The following is a 26071-nucleotide window of genomic DNA, read 5'->3' as shown; positions in this document are numbered from 1 at the left end:
TTTTTCTTATGAATCTGCCGGGTCCGGCATCGTTTTAAGAGGCGGAGTGGGGGCGGAGATTGATTCTGGTGAACGGCAGAGGCCACAACGATGCTCTGCCATCACGATTTAGATTGGCCGTGCGGCCCATTGCTCGATGGTCGGGTGGATAGCCTGACAATTGCGCGCTGTGTGATTGGACGGCCACAAGGCGACCCTGCTGGTCGCAACTAGCGAAGATGACGGAACCCGACGCTCCCACTCCCGCTAACAGATGCACGCTCCACCGACACTCGGTCGGCTGGAGCAAGGCGCTAACCGTCAACGTGTCCCCACCAACCAATTTCAAATGATCCATCGACGTGGGCCAAGCGCCGCGAGAAGTAGCAGAGACTGATGCAGATGCCATGCTGGCACTCATCTGCTGCGAGCCAGTCTTGCAGGAGCAACAACACTTGGCGTCTCTCTGCGAAGCCGCTTGCGTTTCTGTAAGGTAGCAACCTCGACCCCGACAGACAATTGACAGCCGAAGAGGACCGCGAGACTTCCAGTCAGGCTTCTGCCTCGCCACACGAACGCCGAATGACGTGATGAGCGGTCATCGTCCCATGTCTTTCGGCGCTCGGAGGCGCTCCGATTCTCCAAGCAGTGGCAAATGGTTCGTAGGCTCACCTGTGTCTATGACTCAATGTTCGTTGCTGACGGATGACGTCGAAGTGACTCAATGTTTGCTGCTGACGTCGACACTCAGCTTTGTTCCAGTCTGTGTTGTACGAGGCCACGTTGCTCGCAGGTCGAACGAGCTGGGGCAAAGTGGTGGCGTTGTCGGGATGATGACGAGGCAAGTTGAGGAATGACTTGACTGAACGATTCAGCTATTGTGGAATGAGGGGTTTGCAAAGACGGACAAGGTCGATGGACACATGGTACTTAACATGAATGAAGAAGATTAGCGCGAGCTGCCAAGGAGCATGTCAGCTATGTGAGCCCCCACCATCTCTTCCGATATGCGCAGCAATCGATCTTCTCACTGATCATCGATCAGTTACCATACGATAGCACAGTACCAGCGGAAGCACGAATGTTTCTCCGGCCATGTCTACGTCTACAGCAGCAGCTTTCAGGCGCAGACTGCAGCACGCAAGCATCACGATCGACCAAATACGCGGGAAACCAAGGTTTTTGTTTCGGGTGGCCCTGGAAGAGACGCCGCGGCACAAGAAGAAACGCACCAAGAGAGCACTTTCGTAACCTCTGGCCAGCTCTCTTTTTGGGTTTCGCATCGGATCAAAGCCCGCGCGAGCTGTGAAATGCACCGCCGTTTCGCTGCAACAAGTAGCACATTCAAGTCCTCGCGCATCACGCCTTTGAGCGACCAGCTCACAGATGCTTCAGCTCTGCGCAGGCATCCATTCGTCAGGCCGGACCTGAGCGTGAATTTGTCCCCTTTTCAAAAGAAGCTAGCGCAGGCACTGGGCTCTAACGACTCTTGGCTCCGATTTCCAAGGCATTGCAGGCGAGGCAAACGAACGTTGAAGCTTTGTTCAGCTCTGCTGTCACAGGCGTCAACGACGTCAACAGAAGGTCTGCAAAGTTTGCCTTAGCCTACTTTCGACGCGCATTCGATCGGATTATCTTCGCTTTGGAAGCAAGACGAGGTCGGTCGCTCTGAATCAGGCTTGTTGTGCTCTGCGACGGGGGGCAATGACGCTTCGAAGTTTGGAGCACCCGACGTGTACATTCTTGAAGAGCTCGCTTCCAGAGGGGTGGCGAACAGGAGCGAGACAACTTGAAGCTCAGCACAAGATTTAGACGCCGTGCTGGCCTCGGCGAACGGCGAACGGCGAGCCAACCAGTGTGGGATTTAGCAGACATGACCTCAATGGCCCAGCAGGAAGGGCAAGAGCTGTGTTTGAAATTATTGCGCAGAGCTCTATTTCGTTGCGCTTCAGACACTCGATGACGATGCAGACAACAGGATTCCGGGGCCCACGCACGCACTTTGTGGATCTCGTCAGCGCTTGTGCTCGCTTCGGGTCCGCGCAATGGGAGCCAAGAAATCAGCTGATCAGAAATTTTGTCGTCCTGCAGCAAAAGAACTGCTCGTGATCCGGCTGGTGTCGCCGAAGCGCATCGTCACTGGCGAATGGCGACTGGCGACTGGCGACTGGCTCTGTGAGAGCCTTCTTTGGGCAAATAATGGCGGCGAGCGATCTCTGCCCTATACGTTGCTGCATGGGACTTCTTTGCCTGCGACGTCATTTTCGCCGAGATGAGGCGATGCTGCATCGAGGCAATTCACGATTTCACGTTGGCAACAGGCAAGGAGGAGGAGGGGAGATGGGACGTCAAATCTGAATGGGATCGAGGAGCGCATTAGCGCCATCAGATAGTGCGGAGCGCGCAAGAAAACTGCGTCATTTATGCGGCCCCCCCCCCCTCCGTGTACACTTGACTCGTGACTGCGAACCCGAGCATCGCGCCCATGCAGCAGCAGGCCACACGCGCACAAAAAAAGAAAAAGAAAAAAAAAGGTTCACACGCGAAATAGCTAGACGAGAGCTCCCACAGCCTTTGGCGGCTTTCCGCTGCGCATTTCACGCCTGATGCTGCTGCGATCGCAGATGTAGTACGCATATTCACCTCACCGCCCGGCCCGGACGGCGGCAAGAAGGCCCCGGCTGCATTCTAGAATGTTTTGGCATCGTCCCTTTCAGCTTTTGTGCGCCCAGCTCTTCATCCAACCCAAGAAGAACTTCATCGGCATGAAGCAAGATTGTTCTTGAGCTTTCATCAAAGCGGACTTTGATCAAAATCTTGAATCAAAATGTCGAAGCAATGCAAGACGAGTCACGTGCTGTCTTCGCATGACGGACACAGACTCTTGACTCTGACTCTCGACTCAAGGCAACTTGAAGAAGAATTGCTGCGTCTGTCAAACACCTCTGCGAGCCATTTGTCGACGGTATCAGCACCACAACTCATTGGCTCCGGTACCTCGTGTGCTTTTGTACTCGAAAGCCGTCATCCCGGCTTTGAGCAGCGAAGGCATGCTTCTTCAACCTTAGAAACGTCCACGGTAGCAGATGTAAATGCTACCTGATGCGTGCGCGCTCTTGGTCGCCAACTACCCAAATTGTTCAAGGGCAAGAGAGTAAGTTGGAGCTCGCAGGTCGACAAGCAAGCTTAGATAGGCACCTTCTGAGGTGCGCGCTGGGTGCCAAAAATCGCCATTCATTCCTCTGCTGGTCCTGCGATGATCAGTCCACACTCAGCAAAAGGCCAAACAATGACATTGAGGTTGAAGTTGGGGTGGGCAGGACACCAGAACTGATTCGCTTGGGGAAGCAGAGCCGTGCCCCTCGCAGCGCTAGGCTACACTGCCCGCCTCCACATTACACTGGACTTCAAGGCATGTCGAACTTGCCCCTCGAAGCGCCAAATATACAAGCAGTCGCATCAACGTTTTCTCCCCTCCTTCAGCATTTGCAGGAGCTTCCATCCTCCATCGTCGTCTGGGCTGGTGCAGCAGTGACATCGATCACTTGAGCGGGACGGGAAAAGTCAGTCGCGTGACCGAGGCGGCACGCGCACCAACAACGCTGCGAGCACTCACTCTTGTTTCCCTGCTGACCCTCAGCAGTCGCATCCTTGTCCATGCCGGGCAAAGCTTGTGCAATCTTCTTGAATAGTGTCTTGACGTTATGCCCAGCCTTTGCCGAAGTCTCAATGAACATGACATTGAACTCTTGCGCTCGCTTCTCAGCCTCCTCGGTAGTGACTTGACTGGACATGCGCACCAAGGGCGAAAGGGGCAAGGTTGTGAGACATCACGCCTGAGCTAGACGCATTCCTACCCTTTATCAACTCACCGCTTGTCGTTCAAGTCTGTCTTGTTGCCTACCAGCACAATGATGACATCGCTACCTCTCTCAGCCCTCACATCGTCCACCCATTTGCTTGTGTTTTGGAAAGATGCTCGGTCTAGAGAGGCGATTAGATTTGCAGGGATAAGAGACTGAGCATCCGAAGCGGGACGTAGGCTGAGTCAGGAGCACACTTACTGGTGATGTCGTAGACCACGACTGCCACTGATGAGTCACGAATGTAGGAGGGAATAAGAGACCGGAAACGTTCCTGTAAATGAAAGATTAGCTCGTCAGCTGGTGCCAGAGAATTACCGCCTTTGGCAGAGCGAGCACGTAGCCGTATCGCTCGGTCCCGCATCTTGGCGCTGCCGAGCATGGCGCTGATTTCAGAGGAACGTATCCCGGCAACTCACTTGTCCAGCAGTATCCCACAGTTGCAATCTGACTGTCCTGTCCTCGAGGTACATTGTCTTGGACAAAAAGTCAATGCCGATAGTCGCTTGGTATGTGTTGTCGAAAGTGTCGTACATGAACCTGGTGATGAGGGATGTCTTGCCCACGCTCTGCTCGCCCAAAAAGACAAGCTAGAGAAGCGGGATGGCGAAGTGTCTCGTAAGCTTGGTGACCTGGCTGCCCGGGTTTAACGTCTCTGAAGAGTTCGCGGCCAATCGACATCCAATTTGGCCGTACGCTGACAACGCTGACAAGCTGCTAAGTGCCGGAAGCGCAAGCCTCTGACAAGCACACAGTTGCAGCGATCTCGGGTCCTTCTCTTCCTCGTCACTGCACCTCCTTCAATCCTCACCAGTCTACGGCACCATTCCATTCTAACATCTCTCAAAATCTCCCTCCCTGTTTCGGAAGCGTGCAACATTGGCTTTGTAGCAGTTTCGCAAGGAGATGCTCACCTTGAATTTGCGCAGGGGGTGACCGAACTCGGCGGTGGTCGGGGTCGACATCTTGGGCCAGTGGGCTAAGCAAACTGTGTGAGGCTTGATACACTTGCCGTGCCAGCTGATTCGCTATGAAGCCGCTGGATGTGGCAATATGCTGCTCCAAACCGTTCCCTGTCCGAGTGCAGCGGAGTGACCTTCCGAGATGAGACAATATGAGAGCTCTCTCTCTCTCTCTCTCTCTCTCTTTCCTACTGGATGAGCGTTCTTTTGCCTGACGCACCCAGATTCGTGATTGATCTGATCGGCAAATGTGTGAGAAACGTCTTGCTGGTATCTTTTGGTGTGCAAGAACAATTACGGATCGTGGTGGGTGGGGACGAGTTGACGAGGTTGGAGGCGTAGCGAGGGGATGAACTGCGCGATACGTGTGCACCTTGGAATGCGAGTTGAATCGTGAATGCTGTGCACAATCACAATCGTGAAATCACAAATCCTTCGGCGCCGCCCATTTGATTCACGATTCAGCACACCCAACAAGACTCTGCACAGACTCACATACTCTCGACTCTTGACTCCCAGCACTCACGCACTCACTCGTCACCACTCACAGACTCACTCACGACTGATGACTGCCACTCACGCCGCGACTCGTGATTTTGGTCTCGCCATGCGCGCGTGTCGCGCCTGCTGCATGCGTACCCATGGCTGATGTGCGTGCTGCTGTACACGCTCGCACATGCGCACATGCACACGCATCCACCAGCTCACCCCGGAGGCGCTGGTGCGTGTTTCTGCTGAATCCGGCCGGCTCAGCCCTCTCGATATCGATCCATGCAGGGCGCGAAAGCACGTTGCTGAAGTTGCCGCTCCTGCCGCTTCGCTGCTTGAACACGGCAGGCCTGGCATGCACACAGCAGTCTTTGAGTGCGCTCTGCGCTGTATCGCGCGCGTGCTCCATCGAACGACTGGAAGGCACGACTTGCATGCATGCATGCATGCATGCATGCATCACAACGCCCCGTCAGCCCACAGCTTCCCGCCGCGCCGCGTGACTGCTCTCTGCTGCAGGTCATGCGCCACACAGCGTCTCGCTTCAGAGAGCTTTAAATTTCAAGCTATGGAGTTTCAGTGTCTGCGCCAGCCCTGCAGTGTCAACAGATGTCCGCATACAGTCACACCACAGCAGCCTATGCAGCTTTTTGAAGCAAGTGATCTATAGCGATCAAAGAAGTTGACACTCGTGACTCACGACTCTGTTGTGACTTTGCCTGCATGCACACGCGCACACGATGAGCTGCGCGTGACTTGCAATATTCTCGAGCATTTGGACTGCCGCCGACTGGAAGCGGAGGTACCTACCGGCCAAAAAAAAGTCCTGGCGGCGCGTTTTCCTGCAGCAGAAATTTTGGGAATGCTTTCTCTCGCAACTCGTAAACCGCTCGATCATCCCTGCAAGAAGAGCAGACCTGCCCTGCCTCACTTCTACTGCTCCCACCCTATCACGCAACTTCGTCAGGCTCGCCACGGCACGCAAGAGCAGAAATTTTGAAGGGGCGCAATCAGGGTCGCCTAGGCACCATGGCGCCTGTTGCCAGCTTGGCTGGTAGCTCAGGGCGGTCAGCGGGTCGCAAGCGCGATCACAGAGGCGGTGATGTAGCTGCCTCGACGAAGAATGACGGCGAGTCATCGGTCAGTCTGCCTCTTGAACAGAAGGCGTCAGCGGCGAGCCGGCCGAGACAAGCGGAGAAAGAGCTCGCGCTGGATCTCGATGACGAGGACGTTGAAGAAGACCTAGAAGAGGATGATGAAGGCGTAGACGCTTTCCCCGAGATCGACCCCGAGCTTAGCGAGGTCGAGGATGGTACGGAAGAAGGTAGCAATGAAGATGAGAATGATGGAAGAAGTGATGCGGATGTAGTTGATGGCTCGGAGGCAGAGTCCGAAGAGGGCTTTGATAGCGAAGAAGTCGACAATTGGGACGAGGATGAGGAGGATGGTGAGTGCATCAATGCATGCCTTGCTTTCGCAGCGGCCCCTGGGTAAAAGGACCTGGCCTCGATCATCGAAACTCATCCCAGCGCTGTACCCTACTTATAGCTCTGGCGGATGAGCTGGCAGAGGCATCAGCATCAGACTCGGAGGTACAGCGGAATCTGGACGACATGGTCGCTAGGCACACGTTCAAGCCTGACGAGACCGCACCCACCTACAATTCGCTGGGGCAGACCGAGTCGGAGGCTGCCCCTTCTATCTTCCGCAAAAATCAGAACGCGGATGGAAGTGCGCGAGGCGAATTTAGGATTAGCGCAGTAACCGGACAGCCCAAACGCGTATATCCAAAGATCGAGGCGGATTACGATTCCGACGATAGCACAGAGGATGCGCCAAACAGAATTGGCAACGTGCCGATTGAATGGTACGATGACATGCCGCACATTGGCTACGATGTCAATGGCAAGAAGGTCATGCGACCAGCACAAGGTGACGAGCTCGATCGCTTTTTGGCTACACAAGAAGATCCTGACAGTTGGATGAGTGCAGAAGATCGCTTGACAGGAAAGAACGTCAAGTTGAGCGATGAGGAGCTCGACATCATTCGCAGGTTACAGCAAGGCGAAATTCCGGACGCTGCGTATGACCAGTACGCCGACTACCAGCCATGGTACACGGGACCAGGCAAGCAATTGGACATGCCACTCACGAACAGGCCAGAGCCCAAGAGCCGGTTCGTACCGAGCAAATGGGAGCACAAGAAGGTAAGCCGGAATGTCGAGGCGGCTCGCGAGGGACTAGAGCTCATCAGTCACATGTTTGCATCTCACAGGTGATGAAGATTGTCCGAGCGATTCGACAGGGCAGGATCACTTCCCGCGCGCCTCCAGAGGTCAAGCCCGAGTTCTACAACATCTGGAACGATTCGGACGAGCCTCGTGCCGATCATCCTATGCACATGCCAGCTCCCAAGCAAGCCTTGCCAACCCATGCAGAGTCGTACAATCCTCCAGCGGAATACTTGTTCTCCGAACAGGAGCGCAAAGAGTGGGAAGACGCCGAACCAGAAGATCGAAAGATGACTTTCATGCCCGCGAAGTATGGATCGTTCCGCCTCATTCCTGGGTACAAAGACGGCCTCAAAGAGCGCTTCGAGCGTTGTCTTGATCTCTACATGGCTCCACGTATGCGCAGAGCCAAGCTGGACATTAAGGATGCCGAATCTCTGATACCCAAACTCCCAGCTCCCAGAGAACTGAGGCCATTTCCGACTGTTACATCCCTCGTCTATCCTCATCCCGGCGGGATCAGGGTAAGGTGTCTTGCGTTCGACCCGCGAGGGCAATGGCTCATCACTGGAGCGGAGGACGGTAGAGTCAGGCTGTGGGACACCGCCATTGGTAGGTGTGCCGCTGTGTGGGACGTGTGGGCCGGTGCCCCAGCAGCAGATCGAGCGCCCGTCTATGGCCTCGATTGGTGCCCCAACAAGAGCTACTCATTTTTTGCAGCCACCAGGTATGTAGCCGCGGATGTCTCTCTTTCCCAAATCTGCTCGCTTATCATACAGCCGACTCCCTGTTTGTAGCACTGGGAGAGTACTGCTCGTCGCACCGCCGCAGTGCACGCCAGGCCATGCAGCGACACAAACGCCTTCATTCCTGTACGCAACTGCTGGTTACCAGCCAGCTGAAGCTTCGAATCCACCTGCCGGAACCAAAGCACCAGCTTCCAAGTGGACTCGCCCAACGGATGGTCAAAGGGCCATCGGCGTGGCTGCATTGATCGAGGTCGGTGGGACTCCAAAAGCGCTTGCATGGCACGCTAAGGGAGACTACCTAGCTACCGTAGCATCCGATGCCGGCTCATCGTCGGTCCTCATCCACCAAATATCCAGGCAAAGGACGCAAGCGCCTTTCGCGAGGGCTGGCAAGGGAAGCTCCGTGCAGAAGGTTGTCTTCCATCCTCTAAGGCCACACCTCTTCGTCGCTACTCAGAGATTGATCAGAGTGTACGACCTGGCTGCTCAGGCACTGACAAAGACGCTGCAACCTGGTGTCAAGTACATTAGCAGCATGGACGTGCACCCTCGCGGCGAGCATCTCATCATCGGCTCCTACGATAGACGTCTCGTATGGTTCGACATGGAGCTGTCTACGCGACCATACAAGACTTTGCGTTATCACTCTCGAGCTCTTCGAGCAGTCGCCTTCCACCATAGCTACCCGCTGTTTACCAGCGTCAGCGACGATGGCACGGCTCACGTGCTGCACGGAACAGTCTACAACGATCTGACCACCGCTCCTTTGCTCGTTCCGCTCAAGGTACTCAGAGGACACAGCGTGTCGGCAGGTTTGGGCATTCTCGACGCAAAGTGGCATCCCACGCAACCATGGCTCGCCACTGCCGGCGCGGATGGTGAGGCGCGCCTATGGACTATTTGAGGATGCTTCGCGATTCCGCAATGATCGACACGCCCGAACAGCTGCTTCACGCACAAGTCACCGAATGCAATGCTCAGCACGTGCCTGTGATGCAGAAATCGCTCCACAAATTGCGACCAGCTTTTGAGTGATATGAGCGTATGTAGGATGATGGAGAGAGGCGCATGTGCGGGGTTACCTGGCGGTGGGATTGGGAGCGGGTGATCTGGGACCGGTTCTGAGGTGCGCTGAGAGCGCGCCCCAAGCGCCAGTATGAATGCCGCCAACGACACCGACGAAGCTTCCCCTTCCCGATCCAAACAATGGTCTAGCACCAGCCGCATCGTCGTTCGCGCCCACCCTGTTCAGCCTTTCCCGCTCCTGCGCTTCAGCTTCCTCCCACGCCTCCTTCGTCCTTTCGGAGAGGGAGGTGGTGCGAATGCTACCTGCTAAGCTGGCACCTACCCAAGCGACGACATTTGGGGCGAATGCTGGGGCATCCCCACCTTGTGCTTGACCGTTGGAATGAATGTAGGGCATGTGGTCGTTCATCAGCGAGACGTGTTGCCACAGATGAGCTATAGGAGCGTATCGCATGATTTCCCTCGGTGGGGCTTTGCGCTCCGTGGTATCCTTTCCTCGAGTGTCTTGATCATCCATCCCTCCTGCGCCGACTTGAGCTTTATTGAGGTCCTTGTCAGCTAAGGCTCGAGATGCCTTGCGAGCACTCTTTTCGGATTTGCCGGACCATGCTCCAACGCGAGGCACTGTGAGTGCGACGGAGTGAGGCTGATCGATGGTGCAATTGTCCAGCAGACGCGTCACTTCTTCCTTGAGCCTGTGTGCAAAGCCAGCCATGGTAGCAACGCCACCAGTGACCAGCATTTGCTTCGCGAGCGGTATCCTCATGTCGATGGGCAGCTGTCGAATGGGAGCGAAGAGGTTTGAGGGCTCATCATTAGCGCTCGACTCTACAAACAGCCAACACACGGCCCAGATGAACTCGCATTGATCAAAGCATCACAGATCATTTCGGGCAAACTCTTCTCGTCGTCATCACCAGGCTCAAAGAGGACGTCCACTGCGCGCTCTCTGATCCAATTGGGCACGACAATGACTCCACTGGCCTGGTTCTGCTGCTGTTGCGAGGCAGAGCTCGTCGTGCTGTTATGCAAGACTGGCGCGTGAGGGTCGGACAATTCTCGAGAAGGCACGGGCAGGATGAGCGAAGTTGCTCTGGACGTGTGTGCGTAGCGGGATTGCAGCTGACGCATCAACGCCTCGTCTTTGCTCTCATCGTAAGCTCCGTCTTCGATATCCAAGGCCGAAGAGGATGCTTGAGGGCCAGACGTCGGCGTGAGAGCAAATGTGGACTGCGCGGGAGTAGCTGCGGCGGGCCTGGCTTGGTCCGAAGTGTCTACATCTGCGATCTCACTGCGGCGCTGCTCCTCGACGTCCTCGATAGGCTTCTGCGCAACAAAGATCGCCTTGGCGATGATGTCATCCAAGAAGGCATCATCTAGCAACTCTGTCTTGATCTTTGACGTCCGCTGCTTCCTGCTGGCGGTGCTGGGCGTGGCGGCAACATACCTTCCAAAGTACACTAGCAAGTTCTTAAGCCTCGCTTTTAGCCTTACAGAGCCTCGCCGCGTGACGAGTATGTCTGGTCTGGATGACAACAATCGACCGTAGTACACTGTAGTGAGTCGGCTATGGTGCGTGCCCACGTCCAGCACCAGACCTGTCATGCGACCGACTGCCAGCAAGCTGATGAGCGGAGCGGGCAAGAGGGCGACATTCGCGACTTGGAGATTGCTGAACAGCACTTTGCACAGCGTGCGAGCAGCATAATCAGGCAAGAGGGCATTCTCCACCAGAACGATCCTCCTGCCTCGCGGATCGACGAGCAGTAGGTCGTGAAAGATGACCCTGAGGAGCTTGGTGATGTTGACGAGCAAGTCTAATTCTCTGCTTCTTCTCGCCCTCTCGTCTTTGCATCCTTTCCAAAAGTCTGGAGTCCATAGGCTGTACTGCGATGTGCTGAGCAAGCCGCGGGGTCTGGATTCGCCCTCAAAGCCGTACCTAGCGATGGACAAGCCGATATCCAGCACCACCCTATCGCTCTCTCCAAACAAGCTCTGTCGCTGTCTGGAATGCAGAGAAGGGCTGGGAACTGCGCTGCCCACATTCGCTCCGCCCGCACTCGAGCGTCCGCCTGTCGATTGACGAGCTGCTGAACTGCGTGTAGCTGCTGTTCGCGTTGGCGATCGGAGCGGGTTGCTGCCAACAGCTGTGCCTGCATGACGAGAGCTTCCCTCGGCTGCGGTGGACATTGTGGCGGCAACGCAGCGCGCAGTACACCCAACAGGTGCGGATGCTGTGATGAGCGCGGAAGCTTGTCAGTCGTGAATGATGAGGCCTGAAAGGTCCGAGATTGCAAGAGCGACATGCAATCACAATGAGAAGCTTGCATGCATGCACGGGTGAGCTTCATTTGAGTTCTGTATGGTTGGTTGTTCAACCGACGCGTTCATCACACACGTGACGCGTGTGATTCCGCGAGTTAAATCGAGTTTGGAGTCAAGAGTGTTCGTGACAGGTGTGAGAGTGAATTCAAATTGTGATCGAATCAAGATTCAAGATAGGCGCACCATTCCAAGATTGGCCTGCGTGCATAGAGTTATGCGCTTGTAGGGATTCGACTGCAGCACAGCCGCATACATCCATGCTGTAGGTGCGCACGCTCTCTCCGACCTCTCCCATCGCTCCGCAGGCGTTTCACCGAGGTTGATGTGGTACAGTTTAGGGGGGGGACTCTCATTTCGCAGTAGCAAGTGTATCAATCAGCATGGTGCAAAGGCAAGCAAAGGTGGAGGAGGAGGAAGAGGAGGAGGAAGATTACTACTACGACGTCGGACTGTACGACGAGGATAGCGACGATGCATCCGATTCGGGATCTGGCGGTACGTCCGCTTCAGATTCGGAGTATGTTCAAGACGAGGTCGACAAGCCCAAGTCCGAACCACGACGGCGTGCGAAGGGAAAGTCTGCGGCTGCGGCTGCGAGCCCAAAAGTTCCCTATCGAGCTCGAGTGCACGCCCTGGCGGATACAGGCAGCGCCATCTCTTCGTCCGACAATCCAACACGTGCCTCTACCATCGACCAAGGTGTGCTGGCTAGGATCAAAAAGGCTCTCTCTCTCGCTCAACACCCCAATACGGGAGAGGCGGAGGCGAAGCAGGCGATGAGTATAAGCAATAGGCTCATGAGCAGGTTCAACATCCTTCAAAGCGATATACTGGTCAGCCAAGATGCGGAAGGAGAATCCGATCTGAGCAGAGCGGGTCAGAGCACCGTTTGGGTCACCGCAACCAGCGGCAAGGGCGTCAACAGGGAGTTGTGGATGAGCACGATGAGCATTGCCATGACCGTCTTTTTCGATTGCAAGTGCTATACCGAGCGATACTACAAGTGCAGAGGGGAGCAAGATCGCATGCAATGGACATTTTACGGTCTGGCAACCAATTCTTCAGCGAGCGCAATGGCTTTCGAAATGTGCTTCAATCAGGCTCAGGTTTGGTGCTACGGAGCGAAAGACGCTTTCAAAGGCGCGCTAGCAAAGAACTCATACCTCGCCGGCATCGCCAACGGCTTGTACGACATGGCGGAGGATGAGAAGGAGGCTGAAGAAAAAGCGGCCATTGCGCACGAGAAAGCGGAACGTCGCAAGCGCATCAAGGAGGAAGAGAAGGCGCGGCGGAAAGAGGTTGAAAGATTAGAATCTGGTAATAAGAAGGCCAAAGTTGAAGATGAGGAGGAGGAGCAAGAAGATGAGGTAGTCTTTGTGGAGATGCGCAAAGGCAAGGCGCCTGGCACATACGACAACAACATTCGCGTGAAAGAGGAGCCGGACGTCATCGATCTGACCGAGCCACGGCCAGCACATGGCTCAGCAGCGAAGGAGGAAAATCTAGATGGAGATGTACAAGCAGAGGACTCTGACTCGAGTGATGAGGGAGATGCACCAGAAGCCCAAGTGAGCGAGTGTGCACACTTTCTCCGATTCATCAGGTTCCACGCTGACCACCACGACCCGCGCAAATAAACGATGCAGCTCGACTTTGAGCACGAAGGGGAAGACGCGGATCAGGATCTGGAGCAGTACATTGAAACCGGCCAGATGCCGCAAGTCAAAGCCGAGACAAAAGCTGAGCCCTCGGCAACCGTGTCGACAGCCATCGAGGCGCTAGAGAAGGAGCATGGTCAAGAAGACGTCAAAGACGCGCAGTGGAAATCGCATAACCAGGTGAGAGTCGTGCTCATGATGGATGCTCCTACCTTTCATCCTGACGTTGGGCAACGCTCTGATCATGCAACCAAAGTTGGTAGTCTTCCGAAAAGTGAGTCCCGTTGTCTGGACCTCGCGGTGGCCCATGTCAAAAGCGATCGCGCCTGACTGCACGTTCTCCCTCCTTTTTGCTTCCATCAGAATGCCGAGTCTATAGCCGAACAGTACATCAAGACGCACAAGGTAAAGCTCGGCATGGCGCGCAAATTCAAAGATCGAAAGTGAGCGATACCTGGCGGCACGTTCTGAATCTCGTCCCCACGCTGACAGCCTTGTGACGTCATGTCAGACGCGACAAGAACGCTTATCGCAAAGGCAAGAAGGATTCGAAGGTGAGTGGAGGGCGGGAGATGGAGCAAATTCGATCGTCATCGCTGGTCGTGTGATCAGCCTCACCACGCTCTTTCGAATCTGCGCTGACCTAAGCGTCTCTCTGGTCTGTGGCACGGCGTAGAACATGGATGTCAAAAGGCGCAGGTTGGACTGATCGAAACGGATCTAACCTGAACCTCAATCACCGCTCTGCCCGCTGGGAAAACTCCCGCAAATCGACTTGTGTTCGCTGTCGCACCTTTGACTGCAGCCGCTTCGTATCCATGCTTGGCTTCACTTGCTCTGATGTTTCATCCGCACTTTTTGTGTCGCTAATTGGTCACACAGCCTTTTGTATCAAACGTTGAACAAATTTCGCCTCGAGACAATTCGTGAACGCGTTGGTTGCGGTGTCCAGCTAAGAAGGAGTGCAAGCAGAAATCGAGAAGAGGCGTTACATGCGAAGAAGATCTCGAAACCATTTCAGCGTCACCTTTCGTTGGAAAGAAGGTTGGAAGTGAAAGAAGCGACGAGCAGCTTGGTCTGGGAGCAATGTTGGATGGAGCAGCGATAGAGGTCAAGGCGATCCAATGAGTCCTCGTTGTCGGGCGCCAAAGACGATGGCGAGTACGAGAACGATCAATCCGAGCTTAGAGCCTAGACTACTGGACTCTTGGTCGGGAGCGAGATGGGAGGGAGGGCAGAGGCAGTGAGCGCCGAATTAGGCGTGCAAAAGCGATTCATCGGCCGACGAGCGAGCAAGGGAGCGAGGGAGCAAGAGAGCAAAGAGAAGAACGAAGAAAGGACACAGCTCAGCACTCGGTACTGGCGCGTTGGTGATTGAAAGAGAAAAAAGGCTCGACCAAATGCGGCGCACTTCCGACTTGCTACACCGCATTACACCTCCCGAGGACTTACCTTCTGGGACACACTAGCATGAGGGTTCTTTGGGCGACCAAAGCCAGCGCTGAGTTGCGTTGCCAGCTTGAACTTGGTGAGGTTGGCGGAGGTGTAAGGAGGGTAGCGCATAGCCATGATGGCCTCGACGACCTTGCCGAGGACGCCAGACGAAGGAGCGTCTAAGCTTGCTCTGGTGTGGGTGAAGGTGTCGAAGTTGCCCTTGCCGTGGTACATTCCGTAGCCGGAAGGACCAGTGCCTCCGAAAGGCAGTGTTCCGACCGCAAAGTGCAGAAGGGTGTCACCCTGGACAGCTGCGCCCGAGCGCGTCTCCTCGAACAGCTTCTTAGTCGACTTGGCACCTCCGAAGGTGTACAGGGCCAAGGGCTGGTCACGGGAGTTGATGAAGCGGATTGCCTCGTCGAGATTCGCCACAGGGAGGATGGGAAGCACAGGGCCGAAGATCTCTCCAGACATGAGAGGGTCGTCCGACTTGCAGTCAGCCACAATAGTAGGTGCGAAGAACTTGCTGGCCTCGTCGCCCTCGCCACCAAGCACAATGCGTCCCTTGGTGCCGCCGACCATCTGGTTCAGGCGCTTCCAGTGACCAACGTTGATCACACGCCCGTAATCATCACTCTTGATAACGCCTCCCTTGCTCTTGGGCCAGAACTCCTCAGCAGCCTTCTGGAATTGGACGGCCAGCTTGTCTTGCGTGGCTTTGGTGCAGAGAATGTAGTCAGGAGCAATGCAGGTTTGTCCAGCGTTAACAGCCTTGCCCCACAGAACACGGTGAGCTGCGATCTTGAGGTCAGCAGAGTCGTCGATCCAGACAGGGGATTTTCCACCGAGCTCCAGAGTGGTGGGGCAGAGCCACTTAGCAGCCTTCTCGGCGACGATGCGACCAACTGTTCCGTTACCAGTGTAGAAGATGTGCTCCCATCGGCTATCGAGCAAGGCCGTCGTCTCTGGGATTGCCCCATTGACGATGCGCGAGCTCTCGGGGTCAAGGTATTTGGGCCAGAGCTCAGCAAAGAGCTTGGCAGAGTGTGGTGCCACCTCGGAAGGCTTAAGGACAACCGTGCATCCAGCAGCGAGAGCGCCAATCACGGGACCGATTTGCACCGAAACGGGGTAGTTCCAGGCTCCGAGAACCAGAACGGTGCCCTTTGGCTCCTTGCGGATGGAAGGAGAGTGGAACGCCCAGGCGACGCCGGACCAAGGCTTCTCGGTCTTCGACCACTTGCCAACGTTGTGCACAGCCTCGACGATCTCGTTGCTGGTGCCGAGAATCTCGGCCATATTGGTCTCGAAGCTGGCACGTCCGAGATCCTTGTTGATAGCCTTGGCAATCTCCTCTGCATTGTCCTGATGGTGAAGTGATGTGCGGAGTGAGCATTAGGCGGGATGCAAGCCACAGTATGAATGCGTGCGAGCAGCGTCAAGTCACTGTGCAGCAGCTACTGCTGTCTCCCCGGGACACTCCTACTCGAGCACTACTTACATTGAGCAAGAAGTAGAGCTGCTTCAGCTGAGCTTTGCGGTACTCCAAACTTCTCGTCTTGCCAGTAAGAAAGTTCTTGCGAAGCTCTGCATTGATACCGGCGATAGTGTCGATGGGAGTGTACTCCAGCTGTGCCACCTGCTGGGGTGTTTGAGTCGAGACTGCGGACGTCATGATTGGATGTGGCGGAGGTAGCGTGAAAGCGGGACTATCAAGGCGAAGCTCGTGATGCTGTGATTCGGGGTCTGACAGCGAAGTAAGGTGGTGGGTGGAGGTTAGAAGGCAGAGTTGGCAGAGGAGAAATTCGCTTGAAGCAGATTTGCGATTGCGGTCGGCAGTCGCAGTAGCCATTCTTGATTGGAGTGTGGAGATTTGGCGGGTCACCCTATGCTGGAAGACAAGCATGCAGAGCGCGCGCTACTTTCTCGCTTGAGTGTGGGGGGACAAAAGTGCGGACGAACGGCAAGTCACGAGTCTGCTGAGTGTGCGTGCAAAGTGAAAGAAGGCGCGCACCGACTAGCTTCGCCACAGAGCGCGCGCGCGCGCCATGCGGCATGCAAATGCAAATCTTATTGAATGCTGATTCTGATGCCATGCATGGTCGCGAAAAGGGCCGGGGACCGGTCATTCACAAGCCGCCGCCCGCCATGATGCAGCATGCAGCGCTTCCCGCAGCTGCTGCTGGTCCAAGCGGTCTTCTCGATCTGACCTGCTGCTGATGCACCTGATGCATGCTGCATGGCCAACTCACACTCAAGACTGCTGAAATTAAGTCGTGAATTATCAATTGTTTGATCATAAGTCGTGAATCAAGTCGTCATGCACGACGCGCGGCCTTCCCCACGCTTGGACAGTCATGAGTCACGAGTCTGAATTCAGACACTATGCGCCACTTGGTCACTCACTTTCTCCCCGCCAAGTCCCCCACCTATTCGATTCGATATGTGTGCTGCGCTGATGAGGAGTGCAGCTCTAGATTTTGAGCCAGCGATGTCAACTTCATCTTGTGGGGAGGGCGAAGAAGCAGTCATCAAAGTACCGCGGTCACCCTCACTCGATGACTAAATCAAGAACGAGCGTGGATATAGGTGAGCGCATCCAAACCGGCAGGGTGGTCGCCGGTGTGCGCAGTCATCAGAGGTCCGTGCACTTTTGAGAAAAAATGCCGGGTGATTTCCCCCACACGCACGAGCCGAGCAGGATTTCAGTGGAGCTTGGTTCACACAAATAAGCGCAGCTTGGGCGAGAGACGCGGCGGTTGTCCATGCACAGATGGCAAAGTCTTACTTCTTGCCTTCTAAGCACCACGACGGCAATTCCTGCGCCCGGTCAGCATAGAGCACTGGCCCAGCGCAGCAGCAGCAGCAGTCGAGCGATGGCGGGGGGGAGGGGCGGGACGGAGATATTGCGCAGCAGTCAGCCGGTGGGACGGTGGATGATTCACCGTCAAGCAGCCTCGGGCATCGGTCATGCCCCACCTCTCCGTGGGTACTCGCTCGATACGACCAGTTACCAATGGTGGAGTCATGACTTGATAGGAAATCCATTCCTCGATTGGACATGCTTGTGTGCGCAAAAGTGCAGAAAATCATTCTTGATTGTCATCGTGAGTCACTTCATGCTTTAAGGGCTGCAGCGCTGTTCAATCGAGCAGTGCTCGTCAATCAACAGGGGCGCCGCTCGTAGACCATCGCCACTGGGCCTTTGGCGGAAACACGAGCGTGCACGAGCTCAGACAAAGCGTGGTGACAGCAAATTCGTTCACACCTTTGAATAGATGATGATCGCCACATCATTCGTGCGTTCGAGAGCAAAAAAGGATGGTCGTAATGAAATTCTAACAGCAAGATGCCTCCCTTGGCGTCGAAAGCCACGGATCCCTTCTTCACGCCGCTTCACCATCGCTCGTTGTGGATGTGTGGGGCTCGAAGTGAGCCCAGGTGCCGTTCAGGAACACGAAGCACGCACTTTTTGGCTTCTGTCAGAGGTGTTCAAGCTCCCTATCGCTACCCTGGCAACGAAGGTGCCACGCACTCTTCACTAAATCGATCCGTGCCATGCACTCTTGACTGATTCTACCCAATGCAGGGGTCCGACATTGACGTGTGTCCACCTCAGAACAGAGAAGCATGGGGAGCGTCACACCTTTTCGCCGTCATGGGAGATGGAGATTCTCCGTTGATCTTGCAGGAGCGGCTTGATTTGCGTCTTGATTCAGGATTAGGTTCGGCAAGGTCGAGCCCGACTTGGACCAGTTCCAGGCCCTTGCCCTAGCTAAATTGATGGACGCGGCCTTGCTCTCAAGACATATCGTGCGAAATGGCAAGCCGAATGAGATCGCCTTTGCGCTCCGAATCGCTTAGCAGCTTGTGTCTGGCTTCGCGTGCCATAGTTGCGTGGAATCAGGGCGGCAGTTAAGGGGCTGAAGGGTGGATCTACTTCGCGGAAGATGAATCATCGTGATTGTGGTTGGGGCTCACTGCAAGAGAGAGAGAGAGAGAGCGCGCGTTGCGCGCATTCACGATCCACGCGATTGCCGGAAGCGGTCATCCCGGTCGATCTGGACATGCACAGCCAAGACTCATCGTCGCGGCATGAATTCTCTTCTCCTTCCATTCCATGCCGCCATCCACGCGTGACTGCTGCTGTGTGCAAGACTCATGCACTGTTGTATCGTGCTTAGGTGGAAGGAGGGTCTCGCCTTTGTCTCACTCAAACTCTAAAGTTACATTCCATTCCTGCAGCAGACTCATCGGAGCTCTACCATCCGGTCTCGGCAAGGCGTGGCAGTGATGGGCTGATTCTTCAACATTCTTGTTCCTCTCAGCACAGATATCTTCAAGATTTTCACACATGATGTCTCGCGCTCAGCAGTCTTGACTGCGGCGAACGTCCCTCGAGGAAGAACGTCCCGAGCCGCAGTCAAGGGTGCTGTATCATGCGGTGCTTCACTTGAGAGGCAGGCTCGTTGACAGCATCGCCAAGCAGGTAACGTACTGCTGCGATGAGAACCTTTTGACATTTCCCACCTTACTTTAGCCCTACGAAGAAGATACACTTTTGTTCGCCTCAGCTGTGATTATCGCACAAGCATTTCTTACACGGCCCGGAGACTAAGCCTCCTGAGCTGGCTGTGTCCAGCGAGATCAAGCTACAGCACCCGAAGGCCCTCGTTCTAAAATCAAAATTTAGAGCACGATCGGACTGGGACCATCCGGTTGGCGTCATGCGCGATCCCGCTTACGCCTTGAATCTAGACTCAGCCGCGCGCGCGGAGCAATGCGCGGAGTTCAACCTTTGACTCGATGCGGAATCTCCAGAGCTTCCATGAACCAACTGCATTTCGCGTCTCAAGCAGCATCAATCAATCAATCAGTCACGAATCGATCGATCACGAGTATCTTGTTCAAAGTCAGAGAGCGGACCATCTGGATCACGGCTGGAGGAAGGCCCGTGCTAGATGGTTTGCTCAACCCCCTGACCCTCGGACCAAAGATGAGATATTCGAGGCCCGATAGCTACAAAGGGGTGAACGCTTCAGCCGGTTGCGGCTCATCGAGATACTGCGAGTAGATCGGGTCCCTCGAGACGGCGTTGACTGGATGTCTCAAGGCAATTGAAAGCTTCCCCGCATCTCAGCCTTCCTTCTTGCATCGGCGTAGGCCATATACAGCGGTCCCTCACAGACAGACACGGTGGGCAACGCGATTCCCCGCTCTGCGCTTCGGTAGAAGCTAGGTCCGACCGTACCTTGCTTTTCAAAGCGCAGACCCAGCGTCGAGTCCCACGGTGGAGAGGCACCCATCCAAAACACGGCTTGGGAAGTCGCATGCGTGCAGGATTGGTTGCGGAGTTCTAGACCATCTTTCTTGATATCGCTCCCAAGATGCAAGCTCGAAAGTGGGGTCACGGATGACAACCATCAGTCGGCTTGCTGTGAGGTCATGTTGTGGACGTCGCAACTAGACACGTTGTCTATCGACGGCTACGATGGGTCAGCGACTCGAAGAGGAAGTAACGACATGTATAGCAGGGCGTCGTGTCGAGACGAAAGGTATAAAGGCGGCCGCTCTTGAAGCGTAGTTCTTCTGTCCCTCATCCTCATCAAACAGTCTCTCGCCTCGCCTAGCCACCTGCTCTTCAAAGCTCCTCACTGCCTTTCTTCCATCTGCTTCTTCTGTGGCAAACCCTTGGGCACACATTCGATCAATCAACACAATCGCAAAGATGAAGTTCCAACTCTCCACCGTCTTGGTCCTGGGTGCCATCCTCTTCGCCTCCGGCGTCGCCGCAGACAACATCGGCATTAGCGGCTCCGGTGCCTCTTACACAGCTGGATGCTCCGCCGCCTACCCTACGGTCACGGTCACCGTTCTTCAAGACGCATTTGGCAAATTGACAACCATCTTGCCAACGTTGCCCGCCATCCAGACACCCAGCCTGCCGTTTATTCCAACGATCCCAGCTGGCATCACAAAGGCGCTGAGCCCTGACGCGGCCAAACGCGCAGCAGGTGCCGTGGTCGACAACCTGACCGCCGCAAGCAACCAAGCTACTGCTGTATCGAACGCGCTCCAAGGCACCCTGACCAACGGTCTCTCTGCCGGCGCTAAAAATGTGGCGAGCCAGATCGATGCCGCAAGTGCCAAGCTCAAGGAAGGCCAGACCGCTTTGGAGAAGCTGGCAGGAACTGTGGAGGGCCAAGTCAACCGTGACGCCATCACTGCGGCTTACCAAAAGTTCGCCGATCAAACTCAAGCTCAGCTCACCTCTCTTGTTGCGAAGCGCGCGCTGCTTGACACCTACGCTGCTCAAATCCGCGCGGCTTTGCTCAGGTACCAAGCTCAAGCCCAGAGCTACGCCAAGGCGCTCCAAAGCCGCGTGCCCACCGCAAAGGACTTGCCCAAGGCGAGCGCAAACCTCGATGGTGGCTTCACCTTCACCCTTGGCAAGTTCTGAACGACTTCCCACCAACGGGGACCTCGCACGATCTCTTCTTTTCCGCCTCCCGTCTTTTTTTCAAGCTCCAAGATTCGGTACTGAAGCTTCTGGATCCTCGCTCTAGCACTCCAACGCGACTTGTGTCTAGTGTCTCCAGCGACACTTGACTTCACGTCTTTGTTCTCACCTTTTCAGCCTCGTCGCTTGTCACGAATCCACCTTCCAAAGGGGGCAGCGCTCGGCAGTCGAGCCCCTCACCCCTCCCATGTACTTTATACACCGCTCCTGTCACCCGCTTGTGGAATGAATGCATCCCCCCTTCCTCCTCAAGCTCCGTTCGGTGCCATTTGACTGATCGCATACTGTCCCGAGACCGATAATAGCTTTGCACGTGTTTTCCCACAACAATCGTGAATGTCAATCTTCGATGTGTATCCAGGCTTCAGAGATCTGGTTGGCTTTGTTTCCCATCGCGTAGGTTCATTCCCGTACGCCGTCTTGACACGTCGCCCAAACGCGACGCATGCAGAATCTGGCTTCGTCCTGCTAGGCGTCACCGCCGCTCTGTATCGTATCGTCAAAGCCACGAGCAACGGGCGAGCCAATCAAGCTTGGTGCCACGCATCCTTGAGCTCATTCACGATTCACGGTCTTGATTGGTGGGCTTGATTGACTCGGCGGCTGAAGACACTCTGACTGCTGGCGCACTTTGTGACTGCTCCAACAATGAAGACGGTCTCATGCAAGTGCTCCAACTGCACAGCTCGCGGCGGCGTCACGACCGTCGATAATCACTCGCGAATCGTGACTTTGACTGGTTATCGCAAGTGCAGCATCTCCCCGAAGTCATGGCTGGCACGAAGCACCGCGATAGCCATGCCTTTCACTCGTTGCTGGCTGCAAGGCTGTAGCACAAGCGATCGCGCGCCAGCTGCAATCATGAAGAAGACTGGAGTTGCGTACAGTCACCAGTCTTGAGTCAAAGTGCGCTGTCGGTGATACGCACCACAACAGATTCACGATTCATGATCAGACTGTTGTGACTGCAGCTGCAGCTGCCGAGCGTGTGGGGCTGATGGAGCGAGCCGACATCTTGATGAAGAGCATACGATACGCACCCACCCCGCAGTTCACGACTCGTAATTCGTGCCTGCTGCGACTCACTGATTGGAGCACGGCATCGACGAGGGTGGAATGGCACGATGCAGACAGACAAGGCTTGAGCCCTTCCATATGGCATCTCATGCTGCAGTCTCAGTCTCACCCACGAATCAAGGTCGTAATAAGCGAGGCCGCGCACGTATACACACACGTACACTTGCTTATGCTGCTGCTGATGCTGCTTGATGGTGCAGCTGTGAGCCTAGCCAATCCCGGTCGAGGGCTTTCCAATCATGACGCCATGTTGGACGCTGCCCTGATGCCGTGCTTTTATGCTGCTGGAGCCACGAGTGCGGATCTTCCTGGCTGCATGCTCGTGCGCAAGCATGCAGCGCAGCTCTCGTGTCTGCAGGAATTGCCGAAGATCCCACTTTTCTTGCGCGTGTTTGCCCCCCAGCGGGAGGCAAGCCGCAGGAGAGCCGCCTTTCAGCCACGCCTCTAGCCGTGCACACGCCCAGGCCCGCCCTCGCGCTTGCCGAGTGTGCGGACGCCGGACGCACACATGTACCTACAGCGGCTGCTCGCCCAGTCGCTCCGTAGTCAGCTGTTTTGAACCGCGCCCCGTCAAATCTTGCAGCTCCTTCGAAGAAGCCAGCAGCTTACCATCTCGACCACCATCTGCCAAGGGAGCTTTCCGCAAGACAAGGCACTCATTCTTTCCACCATCCCTTTTCCTCCCACGCCAGATCATCAACATGGAGCGCACTCTTGGCTCTCTGCGCCAGCTGCGCAGCTCGTGCCCTTTCCTGGCGCGCACCCCGATGCCACAATTGCGTAACATGAGTTCTCACAGCTTTATCAGCGATGGTCCCACCCACCTCGCGGTTAGAGCACAGCAATGCCCAGTCATGAGCGAGGCCATCGCTTCTCATCCCGAGACTGCCGTACAAGCTGCTCCGGCCATGTCGAGTGCCGCTGGAAACTTTTTATTCGGCTCTGGCCCAGCGCAGCTTGCTGCTTCCAACCGCCTCGGCACTGCCAGCCCTCGTCCTTCGGTCTGCCCATTCGCTGCTGGTGCAACCTTCAACCCTCACTTGGCTAACCAGCAGCAAACCCGTGGCTACGTCGCACGCACCGAGTCCCCCTTCGCGAGCATTGTGCCCAACGACCGCATCGACCGCATTCATGCTCAAGAAGGCATCCGCACTGGAGGCGTTGGGGACGTGGAGAGATGCCCCCACACGAAGGCGCTAGCAGCTGCTGCAGCGGCTGAGAAAGCTGCTGCCTTCGCCGCCGAGGGTCGCTCCTCCTTCCGCGCCGATGCTGTCAAGAAGAAGACCAAGCAGACCCGCACTCCAGGCAGCGGTATGGGTATTCCACCCACGCCACAGCCCAAGCAGGCGCCGGGCTTCGACTATGAGCAATTCTACCACCGCAACATTATGGCAAAGCATGCGGACAAGTCTTACCGCTACTTCAACAACATCAATCGTCTGGTCGACCGTGCGCCTCGTGGACATCTTCAAGACGAGACCCAGGAGATCACCGTCTGGTGCTCCAACGATTACCAGAACATGAGTCGTCATCCCAAGGTGCTCGAGGAGATGTCCAAGACGCTCGCCAAGTACGGCGCAGGAGCTGGTGGCACGCGAAACATCGCTGGTCACAATCAGCATGTCGAGCACATCGAGGCCACCATCGCCGAGCTTCACCGCAAGGAGGCCGCCTTAGTGTTTGGCTCATGCTACGCAGCCAACGATGCCACCTTGTCGATTCTGGGCTCCATGCTTCCGAATTGCGTCATCTTCTCGGACAGCTCCAACCACGCGTCCATGATCCAAGGCATCCGCCATTCGGGCGCGAAGAAGGTCATTTACAAGCACAACGACATGGCAGACCTCGAGGCAAAGCTGCAAGCTGTACCTGTAGACACTCCCAAGCTCATCGCTTTCGAGTCCGTCTACAGCATGTGCGGCACGGTTGGACCCATCGAGAAGACGATCGAGCTCGCGGAGAAGTACGGTGCCATTACTTTCCTCGATGAGGTGCACGCTGTCGGCATGTACGGGCCTCGCGGTGCAGGTGTTGCTGAGCACCTGGACTGGGACGTTCAGATGCGTGGCGGTGCCTCTGCTCAAGGTGGCAAGCCGACAATCATGGACCGTATCGACATCATCACTGGTACGAACGGCAAAGCCTTTGGTGTCGTGGGCGGGTACATCGCCGGTTCCTCCCGCTTTGTGGACATGATCCGCTGCTTTGCTCCTCAATTCATCTTCTCGACCACTCTGCCACCTGCTGTGCTTACTGGAGCTCGTACCGCTATTGAGCTGCTCATGGAGAGCAACTCTTCTCGCCGTCTTCAGCAGATCCGTACGCGGGAGCTAAAGGCAGCTCTGGCAGACGTCTCGATCCCCATTCAACAAAACCCGTCGCACATCGTCCCCATTCTCGTCGGCGATGCAAACCTCGCTCGCGCTGCAAGCGACATGCTCCTTCAAGACCACGGATGCTACGTCCAGCCTATCAACTATCCCACCGTTGCACGTGGCCACGAGCGACTTCGCGTGACTCCCACACCTGGTCACAGCGAAGCCGACATCGCTCATCTAGTCCGCGCTCTCGACGACGTTTGGACCAGACTCGACCTGCGCCGTACGGACGATCTGCGCGCCTGCGCTCCTGGTACTGACAAGCTCGCTGATCTCTTCATTGAGGCCGAGCGCGACGTTGCTAGTCTGCCGCTCTGGTCTGACGATCTCCTGGGTCTGTCCAAGCGCATCGCCGATGCGCCTGGCTCTCGTTCTGTCCGCACTGGTGCCCCTGCATTCACGGCAAGCAAAGGCGCAGCACCAGCTGTGACTGCCTCTGCTTGAGTAGCTCACGTGATGTTTTGAAGCCAAGCTTTCTTTCCCTAATTTGATTTGCAATGAAACATTCCTTGATTGTGCAGCCTTTTCTTCTGCTTTGAGCTTGCTTGTAGTGTTGTCCCTTACCCCTGTGAACACCCATCGGTCCCCATTCGATGACTGGCGTGCTTTGGACCCGTGGCCTCCGCTCTGATTCAGAACGCGCGGGACATGAAAGCTGTTGCTCTGATCCACCGGCCAATATCTAGACTTTTCGTTCTCGGGTTGCTTCGACGATCGTGGAAGATTCCCATGTTTCCCACGCTCTGTAAGCGTTCTCAATCAGATCGTGCGACCACAGATTTGGCTCGCCCATCGGATGCGGCATCGTTATCGCCTTGTCGCACTTTCTGACAGATTCGAGGGTCCCTGACGACTTTTCCGCAGCAAAGAGATGGGCGAGACCTACCTTCTTACGAAGCCGGGGTTCGGTCCATCGAGGACTTTTGGCGCAGAAGGCCCGCATCCGCATTCGCGTTCTCGGTTAGCGTCAGAAGGTGGGAAAGGAAAGCGTTTTGGATGGATGGGTCGTGGGCACCAGCTTCGCACCCATCTGGCGGGGCAAGGCATCTAGAGAAGAAGGAGAAGAAGAAGAAGAAGAAGAATTTTTTTGAACTCGGCCCCATCATTCATTCGCCTTGCGCGACGCGCAAACCTCGTCGGTCGGACGCTTCCTCATCTGAAAGCCAAAAGAGATAGCCGACCGACCGCTCTTCCGCATGCTTGAACGAAACCGCATCAGGCAAAAGGAAATCGCATGCGTGCCTTTCTTTCAGTCACAGCAGGCAGGGCCTTTTGCGTCTATTAAATTAGCCACGTGAAGCTGACCGACAAGTGATTTCTTCGAGAAGCGCAAGGAGGTCGCTCGACACATTTGATTTGTTATCACGTCCTAGCTCCGGA

The 26071-nt window shown here is 55.7% G+C and overlaps 10 protein-coding genes across 10 annotated transcripts; 6 read left to right on the top strand and 4 right to left on the bottom strand.

Moving 5' to 3' along the window:
- The first annotated feature begins 642 nt into the window (after positions 1 to 642).
- IE81DRAFT_88496 (hypothetical protein) lies at positions 643 to 1804 on the top strand. The gene is made up of 2 exons (XM_025517720.1): positions 643 to 961; positions 1039 to 1804. Exons 1-2 carry the CDS (start codon positions 919 to 921, stop codon positions 1581 to 1583), a joined length of 588 nt encoding a protein of 195 aa, XP_025370533.1. The 5' UTR covers positions 643 to 918; the 3' UTR covers positions 1584 to 1804.
- Positions 1805 to 3194: 1390 nt separating this feature from the next.
- Positions 3195 to 5087, bottom strand: IE81DRAFT_322439 (ras-related protein rab-6A). Its single transcript, XM_025513643.1, has 6 exons — positions 4757 to 5087; positions 4262 to 4432; positions 4044 to 4116; positions 3852 to 3963; positions 3596 to 3765; positions 3195 to 3523 (listed from the first exon to the last, which is right to left on the bottom strand). The coding sequence occupies exons 1-6, from the start codon at positions 4805 to 4807 to the stop codon at positions 3459 to 3461; spliced, it is 642 nt and encodes a 213-aa protein (XP_025370532.1). The 5' UTR covers positions 4808 to 5087; the 3' UTR covers positions 3195 to 3458.
- A 1235-nt stretch (positions 5088 to 6322) lies between these two features.
- IE81DRAFT_288804 (BOP1NT-domain-containing protein) lies at positions 6323 to 9177 on the top strand (the record flags this gene model as incomplete). Its single annotated transcript, XM_025511786.1, has 4 exons — positions 6323 to 6740; positions 6791 to 7500; positions 7569 to 8251; positions 8322 to 9177. The coding sequence occupies 4 exons, from the start codon at positions 6323 to 6325 to the stop codon at positions 9175 to 9177; spliced, it is 2667 nt and encodes an 888-aa protein (XP_025370531.1).
- Positions 9178 to 9232: 55 nt separating this feature from the next.
- On the bottom strand, positions 9233 to 11749 carry IE81DRAFT_88330 (actin-like ATPase domain-containing protein). Its single transcript, XM_025517719.1, has 2 exons — positions 10164 to 11749; positions 9233 to 10077 (listed from the first exon to the last, which is right to left on the bottom strand). Exons 1-2 carry the CDS (start codon positions 11487 to 11489, stop codon positions 9352 to 9354), a joined length of 2052 nt encoding a protein of 683 aa, XP_025370530.1. The 5' UTR covers positions 11490 to 11749; the 3' UTR covers positions 9233 to 9351.
- Positions 11750 to 11802: 53 nt separating this feature from the next.
- IE81DRAFT_322436 (hypothetical protein) lies at positions 11803 to 14445 on the top strand. The gene is made up of 6 exons (XM_025513642.1): positions 11803 to 13192; positions 13271 to 13462; positions 13539 to 13556; positions 13646 to 13725; positions 13794 to 13836; positions 13959 to 14445. The coding sequence occupies exons 1-6, from the start codon at positions 12005 to 12007 to the stop codon at positions 13989 to 13991; spliced, it is 1554 nt and encodes a 517-aa protein (XP_025370529.1). The 5' UTR covers positions 11803 to 12004; the 3' UTR covers positions 13992 to 14445.
- Positions 14350 to 16714, bottom strand: IE81DRAFT_322435 (ALDH-like protein). Its single transcript, XM_025513641.1, has 3 exons — positions 16218 to 16714; positions 14735 to 16081; positions 14350 to 14488 (listed from the first exon to the last, which is right to left on the bottom strand). Exons 1-3 carry the CDS (start codon positions 16566 to 16568, stop codon positions 14474 to 14476), a joined length of 1713 nt encoding a protein of 570 aa, XP_025370528.1. The 5' UTR covers positions 16569 to 16714; the 3' UTR covers positions 14350 to 14473.
- Positions 16715 to 17365: 651 nt separating this feature from the next.
- IE81DRAFT_88197 (hypothetical protein) lies at positions 17366 to 17955 on the top strand. The gene has a single exon (XM_025517718.1). It carries the CDS (start codon positions 17482 to 17484, stop codon positions 17842 to 17844), a length of 363 nt encoding a protein of 120 aa, XP_025370527.1. The 5' UTR covers positions 17366 to 17481; the 3' UTR covers positions 17845 to 17955.
- A 2278-nt stretch (positions 17956 to 20233) lies between these two features.
- Positions 20234 to 21252, top strand: IE81DRAFT_88181 (hypothetical protein). Its single transcript, XM_025517717.1, has one exon. The coding sequence runs from the start codon at positions 20445 to 20447 to the stop codon at positions 21174 to 21176; it is 732 nt and encodes a 243-aa protein (XP_025370526.1). The 5' UTR covers positions 20234 to 20444; the 3' UTR covers positions 21177 to 21252.
- Positions 21253 to 22874: 1622 nt separating this feature from the next.
- On the top strand, positions 22875 to 25214 carry IE81DRAFT_322431 (putative 5-aminolevulinic acid synthase). Its single transcript, XM_025513640.1, has one exon. It carries the CDS (start codon positions 23015 to 23017, stop codon positions 25133 to 25135), a length of 2121 nt encoding a protein of 706 aa, XP_025370525.1. The 5' UTR covers positions 22875 to 23014; the 3' UTR covers positions 25136 to 25214.
- A 40-nt stretch (positions 25215 to 25254) lies between these two features.
- IE81DRAFT_88158 (hypothetical protein) lies at positions 25255 to 25781 on the bottom strand. Its single transcript, XM_025517716.1, has one exon. The coding sequence runs from the start codon at positions 25638 to 25640 to the stop codon at positions 25374 to 25376; it is 267 nt and encodes an 88-aa protein (XP_025370524.1). The 5' UTR covers positions 25641 to 25781; the 3' UTR covers positions 25255 to 25373.
- Between the last annotated feature and the right edge of the window lie 290 nt (positions 25782 to 26071).

This window comes from Ceraceosorus guamensis, assembly GCF_003144195.1.
Source record: "Ceraceosorus guamensis strain MCA 4658 unplaced genomic scaffold IE81scaffold_20, whole genome shotgun sequence".
Classification (NCBI taxonomy): domain Eukaryota; kingdom Fungi; phylum Basidiomycota; class Exobasidiomycetes; order Ceraceosorales; family Ceraceosoraceae; genus Ceraceosorus; species Ceraceosorus guamensis.
The sequence above is the reverse complement of the archived record's forward strand: the minus strand, read 5'-3'. Positions and strand labels throughout refer to the sequence as shown.